This window comes from Montipora foliosa, chromosome 9, assembly GCF_036669935.1.
Source record: "Montipora foliosa isolate CH-2021 chromosome 9, ASM3666993v2, whole genome shotgun sequence".
NCBI classification, from domain to species: domain Eukaryota; kingdom Metazoa; phylum Cnidaria; class Anthozoa; order Scleractinia; family Acroporidae; genus Montipora; species Montipora foliosa.
In genome coordinates this window covers 34,814,475-34,834,071 of record NC_090877.1, presented here as the reverse complement: position 1 = coordinate 34,834,071, position 19,597 = coordinate 34,814,475, and the positions used below count along the sequence as shown (strand labels likewise).

The 19,597-nt window shown below is 40.3% G+C and overlaps 2 protein-coding genes across 2 annotated transcripts; one reads left to right on the top strand and one right to left on the bottom strand.

Moving 5' to 3' along the window:
* Positions 1-658: 658 nt before the first annotated feature.
* Positions 659-8,846, top strand: LOC137971758 (mucin-2-like). The gene is made up of 7 exons (XM_068818528.1): positions 659-1,332; positions 2,950-2,976; positions 4,424-4,465; positions 4,564-4,635; positions 4,869-7,301; positions 7,850-7,915; positions 8,533-8,846. Exons 1-7 carry the CDS (start codon positions 1,278-1,280, stop codon positions 8,595-8,597), a joined length of 2,760 nt encoding a protein of 919 aa, XP_068674629.1. The 5' UTR covers positions 659-1,277; the 3' UTR covers positions 8,598-8,846.
* A 480-nt stretch (positions 8,847-9,326) lies between these two features.
* Positions 9,327-18,941, bottom strand: LOC137970353 (uncharacterized). The gene is made up of 11 exons (XM_068816876.1): positions 18,808-18,941; positions 15,518-15,581; positions 15,342-15,416; positions 13,909-14,001; positions 13,586-13,651; positions 13,260-13,340; positions 12,313-12,405; positions 11,405-11,482; positions 11,203-11,268; positions 10,754-10,832; positions 9,327-9,477 (listed from the first exon to the last, which is right to left on the bottom strand). Exons 2-11 carry the CDS (start codon positions 15,573-15,575, stop codon positions 9,444-9,446), a joined length of 723 nt encoding a protein of 240 aa, XP_068672977.1. The 5' UTR covers positions 15,576-15,581; positions 18,808-18,941; the 3' UTR covers positions 9,327-9,443.
* Positions 18,942-19,597: the final 656 nt, after the last annotated feature.

The window sequence follows — 19,597 nt, the reverse complement described above, 5'->3', positions numbered from 1 at the left end:
ATCACCGACCACCGTATGCCGAAATGAATATGCCGGACGACAGCTCTGCAACTCGGCACCTTACTCCGACGAAAGCGCGCGGGCTCTTCAAAGGCCCAGCGAATTTTTTGAACAATGATTGTGAAAAGGGGCTACGGTTCATTGTAGTTACACGAAGTGACTTGGAATTCTAACCTTTTGCAATTCTTTCTCCTCAGGTATCCAGTTAAATCGTTGACAAACATTTGCAAAGCTCGAAGATATGTAAAGCACGCGATACCTAGCCTCATTCCAGCCATCCCTAACCATCCAAACATCTCTGCCGGTTCGCTTGATTGAGCTGTGAATCTCAAGTCATGACGTCATAGATCAAGTGCTGGTGACTTGTAACACCTGTTAAATGTTGCAATTGAAAATTCTCTTCATTCCTGTTATTTCAACACCGAAATTTGTCATTGAAATCAGCTGTAATCCCGGATAGGATCGACTTCTTTACGACATTTCTTCAATTATCATTGTCTGGAAAATATTTCTTTCCCAAAGCTGTTTTTCTCGAAGGAGAGTTGTTCATAGGGGAAATACAACATTGTCCGAGGTGAGGTACCAGTTGCTATTAATTTAAATTTTCTAAGAAAGTTTCGACTTCATTTCTGGTAGCCGATTTGTTTTAGTTTGAGAATTTAGTTTTCTTCTTCCACCAATTATTCAACGCGTGTACCTTTATCAAGTCAATTACTTAATAGTCTATTTAGAACTCATTTATAAATGGTCGATTTCTTTCAAGTGAGCAGTGTACTTTTCGTCGAGCCCAAGCAAAAGTGGCTATGACCTGACTTTCTGATCATTTGATCTTCCACAGGATTTGATCACCATGTTTTTTGTTTTTCATGAATAAGTGGAATATCACCATTACCGTGATATAACATTTTATATTCTAGGTTTTTCCTTGTTCGCCTTACACTAACTTGTAATGTCGCAAAATCTGGTCGCTTCAACTGAAGTATTAACTGTTCAGTACAGCCGGCTATGCTTGATGAACTCTTCACTGTATAGGACTTCCTCTATGTTTTAATCTCAAAGCAAACGGCACACTTCTTGAGGATCAGTGCTCTATTTACCGAATTAAACCAAGATGTCACAACTATTATTTTCTGTTAGATGCATTCGGATCTAGATTCATGTATCACATGAAAATAAACCTGATGTAGGAGCACCCTATGCTATAACAATAATCAAACCGAAACAAACCTCGCGTTCTGTTGCCATTCAGGTTTTCCTCGCACAAGGAATAGGAAGAAATGTGGCTGGTTTTCATCAGTTTTACAGTTTGCGCTTTTTCATTGGTTTGTTCTGGTAAGCCTTAATGATAATCTGAATGCTGCCTTCAAGAAAATTGAATTGCAATCGGCGGCCAACTCAATGTTGTACTTGTACCCGATTCACCTTTAGGAATAAAACCTGAACGCTACATAAATGCAAATATAATCCACAAAGAATCTTAAGGGAACCTCCACTCTTTTAAAAAATGTCAGCTAAAATGTTCCAATTGTACTTCTTAGAAGATCTGTTACAAAAAAAATGCATTACCTAGTGAAATAATTTTTTATCATCTAAATCGGCCTCAACGCTTTCGGGTTCCCTCCATTTTGAATGTCGCCCCTCAATGCAAGTTGTATATTGATGATGTTTCGTGGTTAATTTTTTTGCTGTCCGCTTTGCGGGAACTTTGAGTCAAAATCACTTTCGTTGTAGAAAGCAAGCGAAAACCAGAAAAGATACCAGCATAAGTTCCCATGTTTTTCCGAAAGATCATAGACGTGCGTCGATTCAAGCTATCTGAAAGAACCTTCTTCCAAAAAATTCCAGCTCAGCCGGTGTAACAAGGCATCGATCACAAAGTCCGTAAGGCGATCGTGAGTGCCTAAATTTGAAAGCAAAAGAATTGTTTTCTTCTTCGCCTTGATATTCTCTTCTTTCTTCGCTTGAGGAGTATTTTGGTTCCAACTGATCCCTGAAGGAAGAACCTGTATCTTCTCTCGTCACGAAACTATGCACAACATAAACCCTAGGCAAGGAGACTTGAAGCAAAGCAACCACGAAACGTCATCAGTACCCAACTTGCATTGCGCGACATTCAAGATGGCGGCACCGAGAAGTGTTGAGTCCGATCTTTGGAAGACAATAAAAGATATGATTTCACTAAGTAATCCACTTTTTTTTTTACAAATCTTCTAATAAGTACACATGAAACATTTTATGGGACATTTGTTAAAACAGTGGAGGTTCCCTTTAAACCCCGGAGATTTGAATTGGGTTAGCCGATCGATTTGGTCTATTGTTTATTTTCACGTAAAACTTGATTTAAAAATAGACACTTTTCTGACGCTGATGGGGGCAACCTGAGACCGGATTCTTTCTCTTGGGTATTGGACTCTTGGTTCAGATCGTTTTAGTTGATAAAAGACTAGCGAACAAACACAATACAATAGAGCAACCAAGTTCACAAATACAGAAAACAAGAGGAAGGGTTTTCTCCAAAATTGTAACTCATTTCAGTTAGTGTTCTCAGAGCTGGATGATCTCTCCTGTCAGTAGCCCTTTGGCGTCTTGATTGGCAGATTTGTCGTGATCCAATTTGTCGTAATTGCTGTTTCAAATGGTCCGTCTTCTGGGTGGAGACTGAATACAAATGATGCGAAGTTGGTCTGGCGCCCATGTTGGAAGAAAATTAAAGAGTTAACAAGTTATTAAACTGATACACGCTCTCACGATATGTTTGCAAAACGAGCAACATCCTGGAACTTGAATTATACTGATCTGTGAGAAGTGGAGTACAGAATTCCCTTGAAAAAAAAAAGCTCCCATAACTCCTCAAACACTAGAATAGGATACCATAACCATGCACCCGATAAACAATGGAGATTTTGCCAAATATCCGCAAGTCAATCACTCTGCTCTTTGGTTTTTCAGCTCCGTTGGATGTTCAGATCGGAAAAGGTAAATAAACTGGCTCTGATGATAACTAGTGATAACTTGAAATATTATTAACAAACAACATAGGTCATAGATTTTCAAATAGCGCACGACAAATTTTCCTTCTCTTAGTTTCATATGTAGCTCTCTTATTATGGACAATGGAGAAGAAATGTTAAGCTCTTTATTATAGTGGTATCTTTCGCTACGAAAATGCGATTTTGAAATGATTGTTTGCCCGATTGGGAGCTTTTCGAGATTATTCCATCGTACAATGTTGTCGAAGCAATCAATAACTGGCTTGATGGGAACGCTTTGGAATGGAAGTAAATAAACTCCCCAATTTGGTAATTTCACGTTGTAGTTTTGAAGATATGGGTCATGTTTTCACGAGAGCCATTGTCTGGCTTAACATTCCTGAAAATGGTTTTTTTGAGGACTTCGTTAAGCGACTTAAAAATGATACGTGTTTTCACGGGTGAGATTTCATGAAGAGAGAGCACGCGCCAATACAATAATAAAAATACCACGCGTGTTGTATTTCCGATTTGAATGACTGCAAGCGACTTCTCATTGGCCGACAGTAATTTCCAAGCTACCTGGGTTTGTTGGCTTAAATTTAATGAGAATTCTATTGAAATTTGCCTACTTGCTTAACTTCTAGCGAGTTGGGAAAGGAACTGTTTTCGCGGAATTTTCGGTTATCACTCGCTAAGCGACTTGAAAACACGGCCAACGGGGAAAAAATAATAAAATGCATGCTTCTCGTGCATTGCGGTACAGTAAAGTTGCGTTTTCGTTGCTGATGGCTCGATCAATTTCAAATCTGCTGACCCTAGGTATTTGTCGGGCACTTTCTTTCACTTTTTGCTTCCCCAAGTTGGCCAATTTACTGAAATAGGTCCCTACACTGCTCAGTGGCCATACCCCGCCTTGTGTGTGAACATCGCGGAACAAAGCTTAAGCTGGGCCAGTTTTTCTGAGAATTTTTGAAGTTTCGTTTGGATTGGTTAGAGTTGAGTCGAAGTTGTAGAGTTATAACGGTGCAGTTCTTAACCAATAAACAGTCCAAAACTGGGCTTCTCAGCGGGTCGCTTGTCGTCTTCAACATTCTTGTAAATCTTCAGCAATTTGTTTGTTAAATATGTTGTTTCTGCTGATCGAAATTTCGTCAGTAGCGTCAGAACTTTGAAACAAACTTGGTGTAGCTTATGTTTTATTTTATCATATCATTTGTCTTGGTCACCTGTAGCACTCTTCCTGAGACCCCACAGGGGGGAGTTGAGTTGGCTTGAGAGTGATAAAGCTCCCTATCATTTTTAGGATAGCCTGCCACTGGAAGTCAATTTGTTATTGCTGTCGCTTTTGTTTCATGTGGCATGAGCAAGACACAATGATGAATTCAGACAATGTGTCCATCTTCTTTGCAACTTAGCTAATGTTTTATTTCGGTGTGTGTCTGCTTTAACAGAACTCTCCTTAAGACGTTTAAAAAGACAGTTGGCTTATGAAGGTGACTGATACATGTTTTTCATTATTTTTACTCTCTTGGTTAAGTGACTTCTCATTCAAAGGTCTTCGCCAAAATTCTGCTCATCTTGTTTTTTCTAGGTTACCCTGGTTTTCCAGGATACACCTCTCAGAACGTGGTTTCAAGCCAGAATTTAGCGCCACCAACTCTGCGTACGTACCTGTTTCTACAAATTCAAGCATTCATTTAATTGTTGTTATATGTCAACTTTACACCCACCCTTTGCGGGAATTTAGGGCTAGTCTTATACTGTAATCTGAAAGGTTGCATTTCACGTCATGTCTTTGTGACTGAGAAATCATTGCTTGACTGTTGAGAATCACTGCATGAGAAATGTGCATTTGCAACTGTGTTTTTGAAGCACCCATTCTTGTTTCTTATATAGAAAACTCGACCTCAGCCACTTGGAACACAAATCCTGGGGAAGCTTTAGCGGTGCCGAATGGACAACAGCAACTAGCAAGCCCCGAGCAAGCAGATGTTCCATCCATGCAGACGTCTTCTTCTGCCAACAGAACAGCCACTTGGAATACAAATCCTGGGGAAGCTTTAGCGGTGCCGAATGGACAACAGCAACTAGCAAGCCCCGAGCAAGCAGATGTTCCATCCATGCAGCCGTCTTCTTCTGCCAACAGAACAGCCACTTGGAATACAAATTCTGGGGAAGCTTTAGCGGTACCGAATGGACAACAGCAACTAGCAAGCCCCGAGCAAGCAGATGCTCCATCCATGCAGCCGTCTTCTTCTGGCAACAGAACCTACTTTAACAGCAGCTTTTCGACATCATCCGCAGCGCCAACACCATCCGTGGAAGATACCAGTCATTCATCCACACAAGTTGGAAGCGATATCTCGTCTTATCCACCCCAATCAACCGTCACTCAGAACCCGAATATGACCTCTAACGAAACTTACGCGGCAAATTTTTCTTCAATAACAAAGGAACTCACACCTCAACCAACAGTTTCAGCGTCAGACGTCGCAGCTCCGGTGCCATCAAACACGACAGCAAATTTTTTTCCAGTGTATTACTTGTCGTACCCGGAAGAATCCAGTCCACAAGAACAACCACTGCAGCCTAATGTCAACGTCACAATTAATTTTCAAACTTCTCGTCCTCCATCAGCAAACGGCGACCCATCACAAGGTGTTAATAATACTAATTATCCTGTTTATTACGCAGAATTTGAGAACAGAACTCAAGAACAGTCAAATACCACAGTAACAAACAACACTTCCTCGCTCCCTGCAAAAACTTCAGCTACCACTTGGATGAATAATCACACTGAACAATATCCAGTATATTATGTCACCAGGGCCGAAAATGTGACAGAAGCTCTAAACCTCACCAGCAGGAATATATCGATTTCATTTGAACACAAACATTTCTCTAATCATACACCTGCGGATTATTTTCCGGAATATGTGGTTGGTGGACCGAAGGCTATTGATAATGGTAACGTTTCAAACACTACAGCTGTCCCAAATTCACCTATTTCCTATGAAATAATAAACGCATCTTCGGTGGCTCAAGGAACCTCATCGGATTACACCAGTCATCCACTTTCCACAGCAGCCCCTTCGACGGGTCTTCCTTCAACATACGTACCTACCTCCCAACTATCATCCCCACCAGCTGCCACCTCATACTATTCTTCTTATCAAGCATCTCAGCCTTCCTACCAAACAGCCACAGTGGCTTCGCCCCCAGCAACAAACCAACAGGGGTATAGTTATTATGGAACTCCTGCAAGCAAACCATCGCAAGCCGCCTACACGGCTCCCTCTTCAGCATCACCGGTAAACATTAATTACAGTTACCCGACCTACCAACCTTCTCCTGCTCCGTACGCAAGTCAACCTTCTGCCAACCAGGCTGAAGCCAGCACCAACCAAGTAAACCGTCCACATGAATCTACTGCTCCAGCGCCAGCACCAGCACCATCAAAGCCGCCTGCCACAAACGCTCCTGTCATCGTCGCCTCAGGGGTAACATCATCCCCTCCCTATCCACTAGCCTCGCAGTCGCCGTCTTCCACTGGCGGGAAAACCCAGCCGGCCAGCTCGGAGGATCATTCAAACACATCCAAGCCAAACTCCCCGGAAAATAAACTCCCTTCTATACCAAACCTTGAGTCCGAATACGAAAATGCATCCTACATTATCGCCACTCCACCAGAAAAGGACACGGTCTTGTTCCTTCCACCTCCATCGTTCCCTTTGTCAGAGAGACCGGCAAAGGATAAAAATTCTTCATCCGTTTTCCCACAAACAAATTCGATACTACGTACTTCATCTTCTCAGAAAGTTCTGAAGCAACCCGGAATCATTAAAATCCCAATGAAAAGTTCCAATCCGACAAGCCAAAATAATAGAGTGTTGACACCTTCTGCAAACACCACAGTTGCAACAGAAGAAGTGGACGAATCGTCGATAATACGGATTCCTGAGAACATTACGTTACCTGACTGGGAACTTGAAAATACAACGTTTAGCACCACTACGTCTATGTCCAATTCGTCTCCAGGGCTGCCTTCCAACGTTGCTGCTCAGGAGATCAATGTCATTCCAACGACTCCAGCTCCGAGCAACAAGACTTTATCAAGTGACATCTCCAACATTCCGCTAGGACCGTTGCTGAACTCACTTGCAGTCACAAAACCACCAATGGTAATGAAGCCACCTCCACCCCACGTATTTGCAACATCTCCACCAAAGCTCGTGCCTGCTGGAACAACAAAACCTCCGCAAGTTGCAGTTCCTCCAACTACGAAGCCTACAAAGCCCAAGAAGTGGGGCTTCGGGGATAAATATTTAGGTAAGGAACTAAGGTATAAAATGATGGAATGTTTTTAGTTAACTTTGTCACTACTATCAGGTTGATTCTCCTCTATGGATAGTGCATTGAATATTTAACAATTAGACACGTATCCCGCAAGGGCTACGGGTCAATAGCCCATTGGTGATACTAAACTGTACTAGATTGATAGTCTATGCAGCATGTTCATTACGATATCATTTGCAGACTAGATTTACATAACAAAAAGCAGCCGATATGCATCGAAAATTATCCAGCTTTCAAGATGTTTTACATTGTTCGAAAGCTTTTTTGTCTCTGACGACTCTACGGCAAGTTTAAATGCTCTTTTAAGAATGCTCGCTTGAAAAGTATTCGACCATCAGGTCTATGGCTCGTGGTCACTGAGAACGTCAATGTTGCATGACAATGAAAGATATCACATAGGCACCGAAGCGGTTATTTAAATCTGATAATCTAAGGAAACTAAAACTAAACAGTTTTATCGCAGCAAATTACCTATTTGCAGGAGCAAAAATTTAACGTCAATTGCACTGTTTCCTTTGCAGCCTCCCAGAATGATCGAGCACGTCATAGGAATGTCATCTTTGACGGTATCGCGGGCGACAGTATGTGTAAGTGCTATTCACCTTTAATTTCGTTTTTGTTCAAAATAGTCTGTTTCCATGATAAAAGGAGAAAAGCAGAGAGTTAATAGAAAAATTTAGCGTTTACGGCAAACGGTAAACATAGGAATTGAAATTTGCGCTACTTTTGAAATTGGAAAAACGTGTTTTTTTTTTGGTTAAATCTTACTTCCTGCGTGTTAGTTCCAGACAACAAGTAACTTCTCAAAGGCGCAAGACGAGTTAGAATGAGAATATTTTCATGCTTTTATAACAACCAGCAGCCTGTCTTTTGCTGTGTACCGCTTCACGTTAACGCAATGCTAACTCTTTCTATTCAGTCATATGAGCCATACGGTCCCGTAAACGTTATCAAAAAGCCCGTATGAGGTACGAACTGGATGATGCAAGCAGGGTCGGATCCGGCAAAGTCGTACGTACGCTGTAGCGTAGAGCCGAGTGAGAAGGAAAGAAAGAAAATCAAATTGCACGACTGAACACGCTGCGCTCGATCCTTACGCCTTGACCTCGGGTCAAATATTTTTTTCCGTCAGGCTCTTTTACTCAGTCAAAAAGTATGTAATATTCTCCAATTTTAACTCTTTTATTCCATCTGTTTAACACAGCCTTCAGCAAGTATCAGGTGTTAGGTCAACAGGAAGTCTTTTTTCCAAAGAAAGGACGCAAATGAACAACAGCTGAGCATATCCACCAAAGAAAGAGTATTGATCCGTAGAGGCTCGTCCGTAATGATATATGGGCCCAGCAATTTGCAGATAGATCGCAAGACTATTTCTATGCGTTAATATTTGCGACGTATCTACCCGTGAAAAAAATGGTCGTTCATCGTCCATCATGGAGTCCGCTCTTGAAAAATAATGATTGGGAGTGTTTATGTTGTGTAAATATCTCATATAGTTTGTATCACGAATCATTTTAGATACGAGTTGAACTCGAGCGAGGCAATGACTCTATCCACTTCCACCAAATCCAGTTGTATATTTTCATTTGCAATAATTTATGTATGTATCATACCTTTCAGAAGTAAGAGTGCTATTATTAGCCAGTTATGCGGGCCGTATGCTATTGTACGCGGGCACTCTAAATATCGAATTTTATTTTTGTTTCCTAATAAAAGAACTAGAGATATGATAAATACATTACTAATAGTACGTTTCTTCGGGCCGTACTCACGGTAAGGCCCCTTGCTTTTCCGTATTTAATTGAACTTGAAAAATGTAGGCCGCAGCATACGGTTCAAGGAAAGACTGAGGTTCGTAAGAGGTATATATAGCAACGATGTATTAAAACACTTTTTTCACCCAATGAAGGAAGGCACATTCATGGAGAGGTTTTATATAGCGTTACGTTTCTCTCTAGTTCATCCTTTGCTCTCTCTATCCCTGTTTTAATAGCAATCAAAATAATAATAAAACACTTCATGAATATAATATCAAAAACATGTTCCTTTATTTTATCTCCCCAGTCATAAATCATGTATATACAGAGTTTAGAATCTTGGGTCCAGCTGATAAACTCAGTTGAGTTGCAGTTTCTCCTTCAATGTTTTCCTGAAAGAAATGTAAAAAAAAAACAAAGAAATGCAATTGGTCAGTCTGCGCGTATCCAATCTTTTTTGCCATTGGTTGCAGTCATTTGATAAATTCTATTTTACAAGTCAGCTGCAGCCCTAGCTTCAAAATGATTCAAAGTGTGAGTTTCTTAGTAGTTTTTCTTTAGATATGGGCAATAAACAATTATTCATCAAAAAGTAACTAAATTATTAATTAACCACAATTGCTTGTAATCTCGCAATCTGATTGGTTAATTTGCCATTGTCGATTAGAGTCTAGACAACACTGCTCGTGTCATGCTTGCTTCAATGTAGCAGTTCTCGTAACTTGTTATTGTTTGGTATTGTAAGCAGCTTCTATGTTTTTTTAAGCCTAAGCAAGAGAAAATATAGGGGGACGAGAGGGCATCCCCGATACATGCCCTTTTCCATAGATAATATGTCACAAGTTATTTTTAGATAGCCTCTCGCGAAGGATAGATCCCAAGCAGCCAATCTGAGCATGGGCTATCCGAGTCGCGGAACACATTCCGGCCAAATGATTGGCTGTTGCCTAATCTCCTATAGAAAAGGGGATGTATGGTAGATGCTCTCTTCCACCTTTATTTTCTCTTGGCCAAACTCAGTTAGTTTTTTGTTTTTGGCAAGGGGTAGCGAGCCAGTCACATCATACGTTACGAGAGCTACATGACTCATTTGAATAGATAACGAAGTTAGTTTCCAAAAAAGTGTAATCCCATTTGGTTGTATCAATCGAAATGATTATGTTCTGTTAAAAGTTGCGACGTTATTGTGATGTCATATTACCACGTGACGCAAATTAAATTGGGACCTATCTTCCAAATAGTATTCATTTTTGTGTATCCAATACCCAGTATCCATAGTAGTTTTGAGTTCAATTAAAGTTAAGTATAGTTATCGAATAGTTTCGAAGGGTGTTAGAGTATCAGTAAGACAAGATAGTATTCTTGGATCGTCATTCTACGCATGAGATAGCCGTAGGCACAGCAATCAAAGTAAATTACCTACTGAGGGCTTTCTCAGAGAAACCGTTTTTAAACGTTAGCCTGTCGTTGGGGTACAAACCGATAATAGGGGATGTTCGCTTCTAGTTAGGTGGCTCGTATGTCATTATCTTTTTTGGTTGTCTTAGATGTTTCATTTGTTTGGGTAAGGTTTATGGTGCCAGGGTTTCATATTCTTTGATTCAAAGAGTGACGGGTTTGCGTCAAAGTGCCTGAAAAGCAAAATGAATGAATCTCATTTTTCCTTACTGGTGTTGCTTGATAGACCTCTTCTTCTTGTGGCCGGGCAGGGCGATATGAGATCTTGTCAGTACGGTGCTACTACTTCCTATTGAGCAAAACAATAACTATAATCAATTAGCTTCAGCATAGCAGCGGTAATGTAACATTAAGGAGGCTAAAACAAGTTTCAATCCTTTTTTAAATTACTAATGGATCAAATCTCAACATTTGCACTAGTTCCTTATCTGGCTGCTTTGCGCAGCTAGCGTGATTCTTGCCGCGGCGAAAAACGAATATCCCTTGTCTCAGGGTACTGAAATTATGGGAAATGAAAGATCTCCGAGGGAATTCTGTGACTTTTGGTCTTGCAAGGAATTGTTAAATGATCTCAGTTTTGGCCGGACAGATACTGTCAGGGTTATCTGATGCTCCAACGTTAAACGTGCGGCATTGATCATCATGACTGTGTCGCTCACCGTAAGGATCTCCTCCAATAGTGTCGTAATATACGTTACGGTGTCTGGCAGCTTGGTTTAGCTGTGCTGTAAAATAAATTTAATAAAGTCATATATCTTATTGTAATTGCTAACACAAGGAAGGTACCCGAACAGGGTCAAGGATAGAAAGTTATGCCCCAATCAAAAGCGTATTCGCATAATCACAACTTGCAGTCCATACCAATAGTGTATCGTTTGTCGTCGTCTGGATGTCTTCCATTAATAAGCTTATCAAAATAACCGGCTGGAGCCGCTTGGGCTGAAACACAGAAAATAATATGATTTTAAATTTCACATTTACTTTCCTCAAGGAAAATTTCGTCGCCCAACTTTTAACTCGAGCGATGACGTTTTTTGCAGCCATCAGTAACCGAGGTTTCTTGTCCTGCCATTGTGGGAAAAACCGCTGTAAAACTAAACTGCCTTTTACATGAAGTAAATTAAACCCGCTGACATGACAAGTTTGTACGGGTGCTCATCCAAGTACATTCCATACACATCTCTTGCTAGAAGGCTATTAAAATCTTTTACAGCAAGTCGCCCTTAGTTTGTAACGTACCGTTAGTTCTAGTTAGTTATATCCATAATATTCATTCATGATTTGACGACTGGAGGAGTGGATACTCCATGCGTCTGTTTACTCGTGAAATACTTTTTTCTCCATACTCCGAATATTTTGATTGTACACCATTGACACCTCACCTTATTTTTATTATCGGTGAGCGTTCACGACTTAAAGGTAAGTGTTAGGTCTTTCTCCATACAATACGACTGTCACGAGAAAAAAAAAAAGGTAATCAATTTCCCTTTCTGAGTCCAGGAAACAGTCAGGTATCTTTGACACAAAGAGAACCGTATGTATAGATAGCAGCCAATATACCATAGTCAACTGCCCTCGTCAGCGAAAGCAAAATTTTTAAAGTTATATTTTGCATTGAATTGACGCGCCTTGTTCTCACTCAACTGCATAAAGATGAGACAGGCTTCGCCATAAATGCAAGTTTAAACATTAATGCGTTGCATTTATATTGAGTGCAGGTTTGTCCTCCCAATGGAGCAAGCTATAGCATGTAGAGACAGTATACTCACGGCCCGATGGTATCTCTGCATGCTGGGTTGATCTCTTATTTTTGAGGCTGAGAAGTGCAATTTGTGAACGTGAAAGGACACTGCTGCTGCTGCCTAAAACGATGAAGAAAACTTAGTAGATTTACCACGAATCTCAACAGCCAATGTTTAGTGAATTGGCATCGGTGATAGTCAAATTCTTTTTATGTGATGAGTCGTTATGTGCGTTTTGCAAAACAATGCAATGTGGAGGACCACGAATTACCGTGGCGACTTTGCAGAGATCAAAGTGTGAAGTCTTTAATGTCCAACCTGTTTGAAAAAGAGCTTACGATTCATTGACTTTACTAAAAGGGCTACTGCTAGATTTTAGGCGGGAAAAAAGCATTGGACGAGCTCGAGCCCATGATCCTTTGTGCGGCTACTTGGTCGCGAAGGACCAATCTGAGGCGTTGGGGTCATCAGACCCAGTGTGATTGATCATTATTTGGCGAAACCTCTGTTCAAAGTTTAGATAATACTGTAAAATGATGGACCAAGGTCAAAGGTGAGAGATCGACATTTCTGGGTTATGGACGACCGGTTAGATAGTAGGGAGTTTAAAGCACGCGACGTTTTTGTGCCGCGCACGGCAACCGGAAATAAACATTTCGCATGCCAAGACTGTAGCGTCTCCCAGATTTTTAACCTAATCATCTCTAATGGAGGAAAGATACCTAGCAATATAAAAGTGGTTGTGACAAGACATAATAAAAGGGAAAACAGCGCACTTCCGGTTGCCGTCCGCGTTTCAAAAATGTCGCATGCTCAAACTTCCTAATGCTAGCGAGCAAAAGCATTTTCTGCATTATCTACTTCCATTATCTATCTCCATTTAATTTTCATCCACAAAATGTGAGGGGACTGTAAGTAAAACAATGTAGAAACTAGAAGTTAAATAGAAGAATGAAGAAGATTGGTGTACTTACGTGCGGCATCTGGAGTTGAACGCTTCTTTCTGTGTCCAGCAACACTGATGTGTGAGCGAGTTAGTACTGGGCTGCTGTGTCCTAATTTACATATACAGAATTGACAAAAAAATGTTCAGTTTTCGGCATTTTTTAACCGCTTTTTTCTCGGTGTTATACCCCCTTTTGGACTTCACTTGATTTCACGTTAATTTTGATCTGGTTTAATAGTTTCCCTTTAGTACTGGTCCCTTCGCCACCAGAACGTTTCGCTACTAAATAGGTGCGCAGTTGTGACTGGTGGCGAATTGACAATTGTGCAGCAAAATGTTATAGCGATGTCTCACCGTAAGGGTCTCCACCAACAGTATCAAAATAAACATTTCGGTGTCTGGCTGCATGGTTCAATTGTTCTGTGAAAGATAAATGAAAAGAAACGAAGAAGAAAGCAATTGTAAAGAGAACTTTTTAGAAGAATTAGCCTACGACTCAGTTAGTGAAATGAGTCATTGAAACTAAAAGTCAAGGGTCAAATATAGTGATAACAGCTTCCAACCTACAGTTAAGGAAAAAGTAGAGATTAGGAATAACTACAAAATATTGTTTTGTAATCTTCTAAACCATATTGAAGCTTGTAAGCGTGGGAAACTCATATTGGTCTCTGATTTACCTATTGTGTATCGTTTGTCATCACTTGGGTGTCGTCCACCTGTTATCTGTTCCTCAAAGAAAGCTGAAGGTAGTGGATTTCCCACAGTCTGGGCTAAGAAATAGAGAGATGTGTTAAGTTGCAGCACTCAAGTGGAAACATCTTGATGAATTCATCGCAATAACCCTTATTTAAGATAGCCGCCATGTTGGTTTTCAAATTGTCATGCAAATTAGCCATGTGTTATGCTGGCGGGGCAAACATTGGAATAAAGGCAAATTGCGGAAAATCGGCTCGTCGAAATATTGAATTAACATTGCTAAAAGTACATTTTAGAATTTAGAATTAAGTACCTTTTACAATAATTTTATATCTTTTGATTGCCTCCGACATTTTGACTTTCTACTTCGTTATCTGCTCAATTTTCGCTAAAAAAACATGGAAGTAACTTGTGTAAGCATTCTATTTTACTCCTTAGGTGATAAACATTCAATGAACGTGAAACAAGTCATCTGTGTGGCTAAGATGTTCGTTAAAACCTCTCGAAATTGTGTTGTTTGCCCCCTCAGTGTGTAGCTAATTTGCATGATAAAGGCAAATCCAACATGGCGGCTATCGTGAATAAGGTCTATTGTGAGCAGGGTTGGAGAAATGGTGAGAGCATGCTCTCGTCGTCCACCAAATGTAGTCTTTCATGGGCAAGAGATTATGAAGGTAAGAGAGATAATCCCTCATATTGGCCCTATTCTCATCGTAATCCCTCTTAAGTTATTTTTAGATCTCCTGCGAGATCCGGTATGCCCACGAGGGTTAACTGATAGCCAATCATTTGTCTCCAGTTTTACCAATTTTGACAGCTGAGCGGATTCCCAAGCAATGATTCGCGTCGTTCGCGAAACTGGGGACATACGATTGGCTATCAGTTAACCCTCGTGGGAATAACGGATCACGCAGGAGATCTAAAAATAACTTAAGAGGGATTGCGATGGGAATAGGACCAATATGAGGGATTATCTCTCTTACCTTCATACTCCCTTGGTCTGGCTAAGTGTTATATGTGGGTTGAGTCTGGTGGTTCTTTACTCTTCTCCGAGGGCTTTTTCGCCAAATACTCTGGTTTGACTCGGGAACATACAGCTCTCTATTAAAAAATTCACGGAAATTTCTCTACTTAAGTCTGAGTTGAAAGATGGATAGGCCATCTTCACATTCTCACAGTTGAAGTGGATCAAGCATGTATTCGAGGCTCACTTCTCCTGCATTAGCCTATATTTCATGCTTGTTCCAGTCTTTCTGGGTGGATAAGAAACTTGTTTAATCATCACTCGGACAACACACCTTAGAAAAAATGGGAGTAATAAGAATATTTCCCCCCCAAGCGATTCCAAAACTGTATCAACCAAAATGGCGCGAAAAGACGGTTTAGCTTCATGTAGACCTCTCGTTTAACTTACCAGTATCGACAGGGTCAGGGATATTACTTTTCTTGAAACCATTCATATTTAGGCCGGCGTATGGCATTTCCCAACCTTAAGAGTAAAGAAAAAAATGTAACTTAAGTTTATCTGGATGGGAGAAAATCCAGCCAAAATTAACTCTAGGAAATTCTTTACTAATCTTCGGTAAGTACCTCTACAGAATGGAACAGCTCCAAATAGGATTGTGATTATGGGAATTAGATTCTTCATTTTGACCTGAATGAGGAGATAAAATTACCTACGTTAGTTCAGACATAATGGTATCTCAAGTAGTAATAGTACTGTTACTACTACTACTACTACTACTACTACTACTACTACTACTACTACTACTACTACTATACTAGTACTACCTACTACTTGCTAATACTGGTGGTCTGATGTAGGACATAAGCCCTCAATCATCCACCAGTATTTACCTCTACCCCTAGCCGCATGTTTGCCCCTCCTCCCAGAGAAAGATATTTGCCAGCTCGGATATCATCGTCATCCGCTTCGTAGTCTTTAGCATTCTCCTTTTCCTCTTATTCAGTTAAGAGGTCGATGCAGTACTATTCCATCCCCCTTACATGCACAAGCCACCTTCTGCGCCGGCGTTTGACCCTAACAGTCAAATGGGACCATTCGTCTTTCTCTACAGTTCTTCATTGAAGATTCTATCAGGCCAGATTTTTCGCAGACATCTCTATCTGAGAGGAAGCCAAAGGAGCCGAAATCCTGGTTTGCCTCAAAGCTCTCAGCAACATCCATAAGCGCCGGCCTATCTAAGTCCCGAAGCTTTTCAGGTGTATCGCGGATGACATAAAACGCTTTGTATCTTTAAAGGGAAAAAGTATCTTGAAACTCAGCAATTGTTTTTTAACGGTGATCTTGCAAACGCGTGTAAGGATCACGTTTTCAGAATACGTTGATATTAGTTTCACCAAGTTCCTTTCGGACCCGAAAAGATTTTCGAGGGGTTCGAAGAACTGGCAACAGGTCACTCACTGACTTTTAGGTCTGACAAGAAACTCAAGTTTATTTTTAAATAAACTTGAGTTTCTTGTGAGACCTAAAAGTCAGTGAATGACCTGTTGCCTGTTCTTCGAACTTCTTTAAAAGACCTCTTTTGAGAACAACTGCCATGTTGGATGTTAGAATACGTTTATCGCGGCTACTTTGCTGATGGCGTGCGAGAGACCGTTGGTCAAAAATCAAGTTTTAGCAACGCAGTGTATCATAGAGGTTATATTCAGCAAACGTCAGGATTAATTTGTGTCTTGCCAAAAATCTAGCCGATTCCTTGTCTAGCGGGATCTTTAGCTACAGATATCGGAGTGAGAGAAAGTTAGAATAACAGAAAAGTGTTGTCAACCTTTTATGACCAGCAGTGGCCGGCCTTTTGCTCCTTTTCATGAAAACGCGATACTGAACCTCTTTATTCTGTCACGCAATGACGTCTCTATTCACAATAAGTTTACAAATTTACCCCTTTTGTAATAGTTTCTGGCAATTTTCTCTCGTAAACAAAATCACGCTTTACGGTGAATTTCAATTGACCCCTGATTCTCTCACAGGCCATTTCACAATTCACGGGAAATAAAGAGACATTCCACGGCTCACCAAAATACCTTCTACCACCCTCTTTATTACGGAAAAGCTATGTTTTAAAAAACACCATCTTAAAATAATTAGAGGAATTTAGCAACGCGTTTACTGCAAAAGGCAAACGCCAGGATGAATTTGGAAATTTGCCAAAAATCACGAAAGAAACTTGTTTTGTTGAAGGTCATTTTTTGGCAAGCAATTTTCAGGCTAAATGGATCTAAATGGAGCACTTTGGTTGCCTGGTTTGCGGTTGGGATTTTACAGTACGCACCATTACCATGGAAACGGTCCGTTATCGTATCTTTCCCTCTCCTGGAAAATTCAAGTTAAGCGATACACAAAAAGTTTTTAAAAAGCGGAATGTAATTTTTTCATCTCACTGCAACAGTACAATTAAAGCAAGCGGAATTTAGTCTTACATTTAAAAGCTTACCGTTCAAAGACGAAGTTTAAGACCCTCCCCTTCCCCCCCAGTGGTCCGATCGCCCAAAGAAACGATACCATATAATACCTCACTTGCTCGGGACCGTCCCGGGGAATATTAATGGGCCCTCGGTCGTTTTGTACGGACCTCGTCATGGTGCGCTCAGACCAATAATCCCCAGTACAGCGCTCGCGCGCGATTACTAAGAGGTTATTATCCACAGAGACCAGTTAGAGAGACCAGTAAGGATAAGAAATCTCCAAGCCTTTTATGAGAAACAGCAGCCTGTCGTTTGCTGTTTGTCGTCTCACGTTAACGCGCCTGCTAAATCTGGAAAACTTTCACGTCTCGATAAATGTAGTTCAGTCTAAATTAGCAGTAGAGGAGTAACCCAAGCAATCGTTTACTTAATTGTTAAAGAATCTCGCTAACAAAGCATTAATTATTTAACTGAAGCGAAGCGATCCAGAGGTCACCGTTTCGCTTATCATAAAACAAATTTGAAGCTAATCGCAAACTGGAAATCAGCATGGCGTTAGCTTCCTTTCGTTTGTTCACCTCTTAACCCTTGCTCCAAATAATTTTTCATCGTGCTTATATCTTCAAACTTTTCACAAATATTTTCTTTATTAAATACTCGAACACTAGACTGGCAGGTTGTTTGAAGCACCTACAAACAACTTTGAGGTTTTTTTTGCGGGAAAGGTCTTAACCCGGCTCTGTGCTGACCGCACAGATTAGTTTAGAGAGCCGGAAACTGAAGGTAATAATAAAGAGGCTGTCGTTGTCTCAACACAACGACTAATAAAAACTCCCTTTTTTCTGCACTTGATAAAACTACCCCAAACCAAATATAAGTTCACTTGAGAACAGCCTCTCTCTCTCGTAGCTATGGACTAATGTTGCATGTGTATTTCGGTTAGAATATCGTAATACACAGGAGGAGGAAGCTAAATTCATTTTCGTAAAACTGGTGCGCCTATGATAAGCTTGTTACAATTATTAAGCTAATTTTCTACAGCAAACGACACACCGTCGACCTGAAATTCGTTGCTCAGTTGATAACTGAAATCAGTAAAAATTTGATTTTAGCTATCTTAATTCCTGTTTGCCAAAACCATCGATCAAGAAAATGAAAAAAAAAACGAAAAACTAAATAAGCTAGAATAAGATAATTTCAAGCTAACTACTGTGTGTCCACAATACCAACTAAAATGTCGCGATTGTAGGCTGTATTACATCTCAATTCCAACTCTAAAAGTTTAAGTCCAGAAATTTGTATAAATCTCTCAAAAAACCCTGGGAGTGATTACTTTAACAACCAATATGTATCTGACAGCCCCAAGACCCGATCGCTGTTGCACTCGGCTGGTTTGACTCAAATCTTAAAATCCTGTATCTATTGCAGTCAAAACATTGCCAATGACTTACCAAGTTTATCCTGTCTGTATTGAAGTTAATGTCTGAAGGTAGATAATTTTGACGAGGAACGTCAAAAAAACTTGGGAAACCTAATTTTTTCTAAGAAGTTTGAAAATATTAGGATAGACTGATGGTGGCTTGCCACAAGCAAGCTTTCTCATTGGTTGATATCTCATCCTGCCGTCAGACAGGTACGACTTCTACTTGTGACGCCTGATCGGTTGATAATATCAACACCCTTATTTTAAAATGACGTGTTTGTGGAGCAAAGACATTTCGTATTTTGATCTGTTCCACGGAAGAAAGGAGAGAAACTTCACAACATAGTCCAAGATGAGTGCCACCATAATAATAAGAACTCAAACTGATAATTTCAAGAATGACAACAAAACGATAAAAAGAAACGCAGTTTTAGGGTCACCCATATATCCTGTGAAAGTGATATAGAGAACGATGTAGCAGCACCCTTATGGTACAATGTGATTGGGGAAAAAAGATTGGTAACAAAAGATTAACAATAACCTAAACTAAAATACAATAGGAGATTCTTCAATGCAAATAAAAGCCCGATTACGGGAGGTAGAATACTTCCTGATACAGAATTGCTAATCCACAATACGGATACAAAATATACTTTCAAACCTGGACGACTTCTACACGTTACCGAATAAAAGATTTAATAAGCAATACAATAATAACCATATCATCACATTTAATTTCACGATTCAGCTACTCTAACAACTCACTATCGTAAATATCCGTACAGAACTCTTGTTAACATTTGCTCTTATGAGTTGTT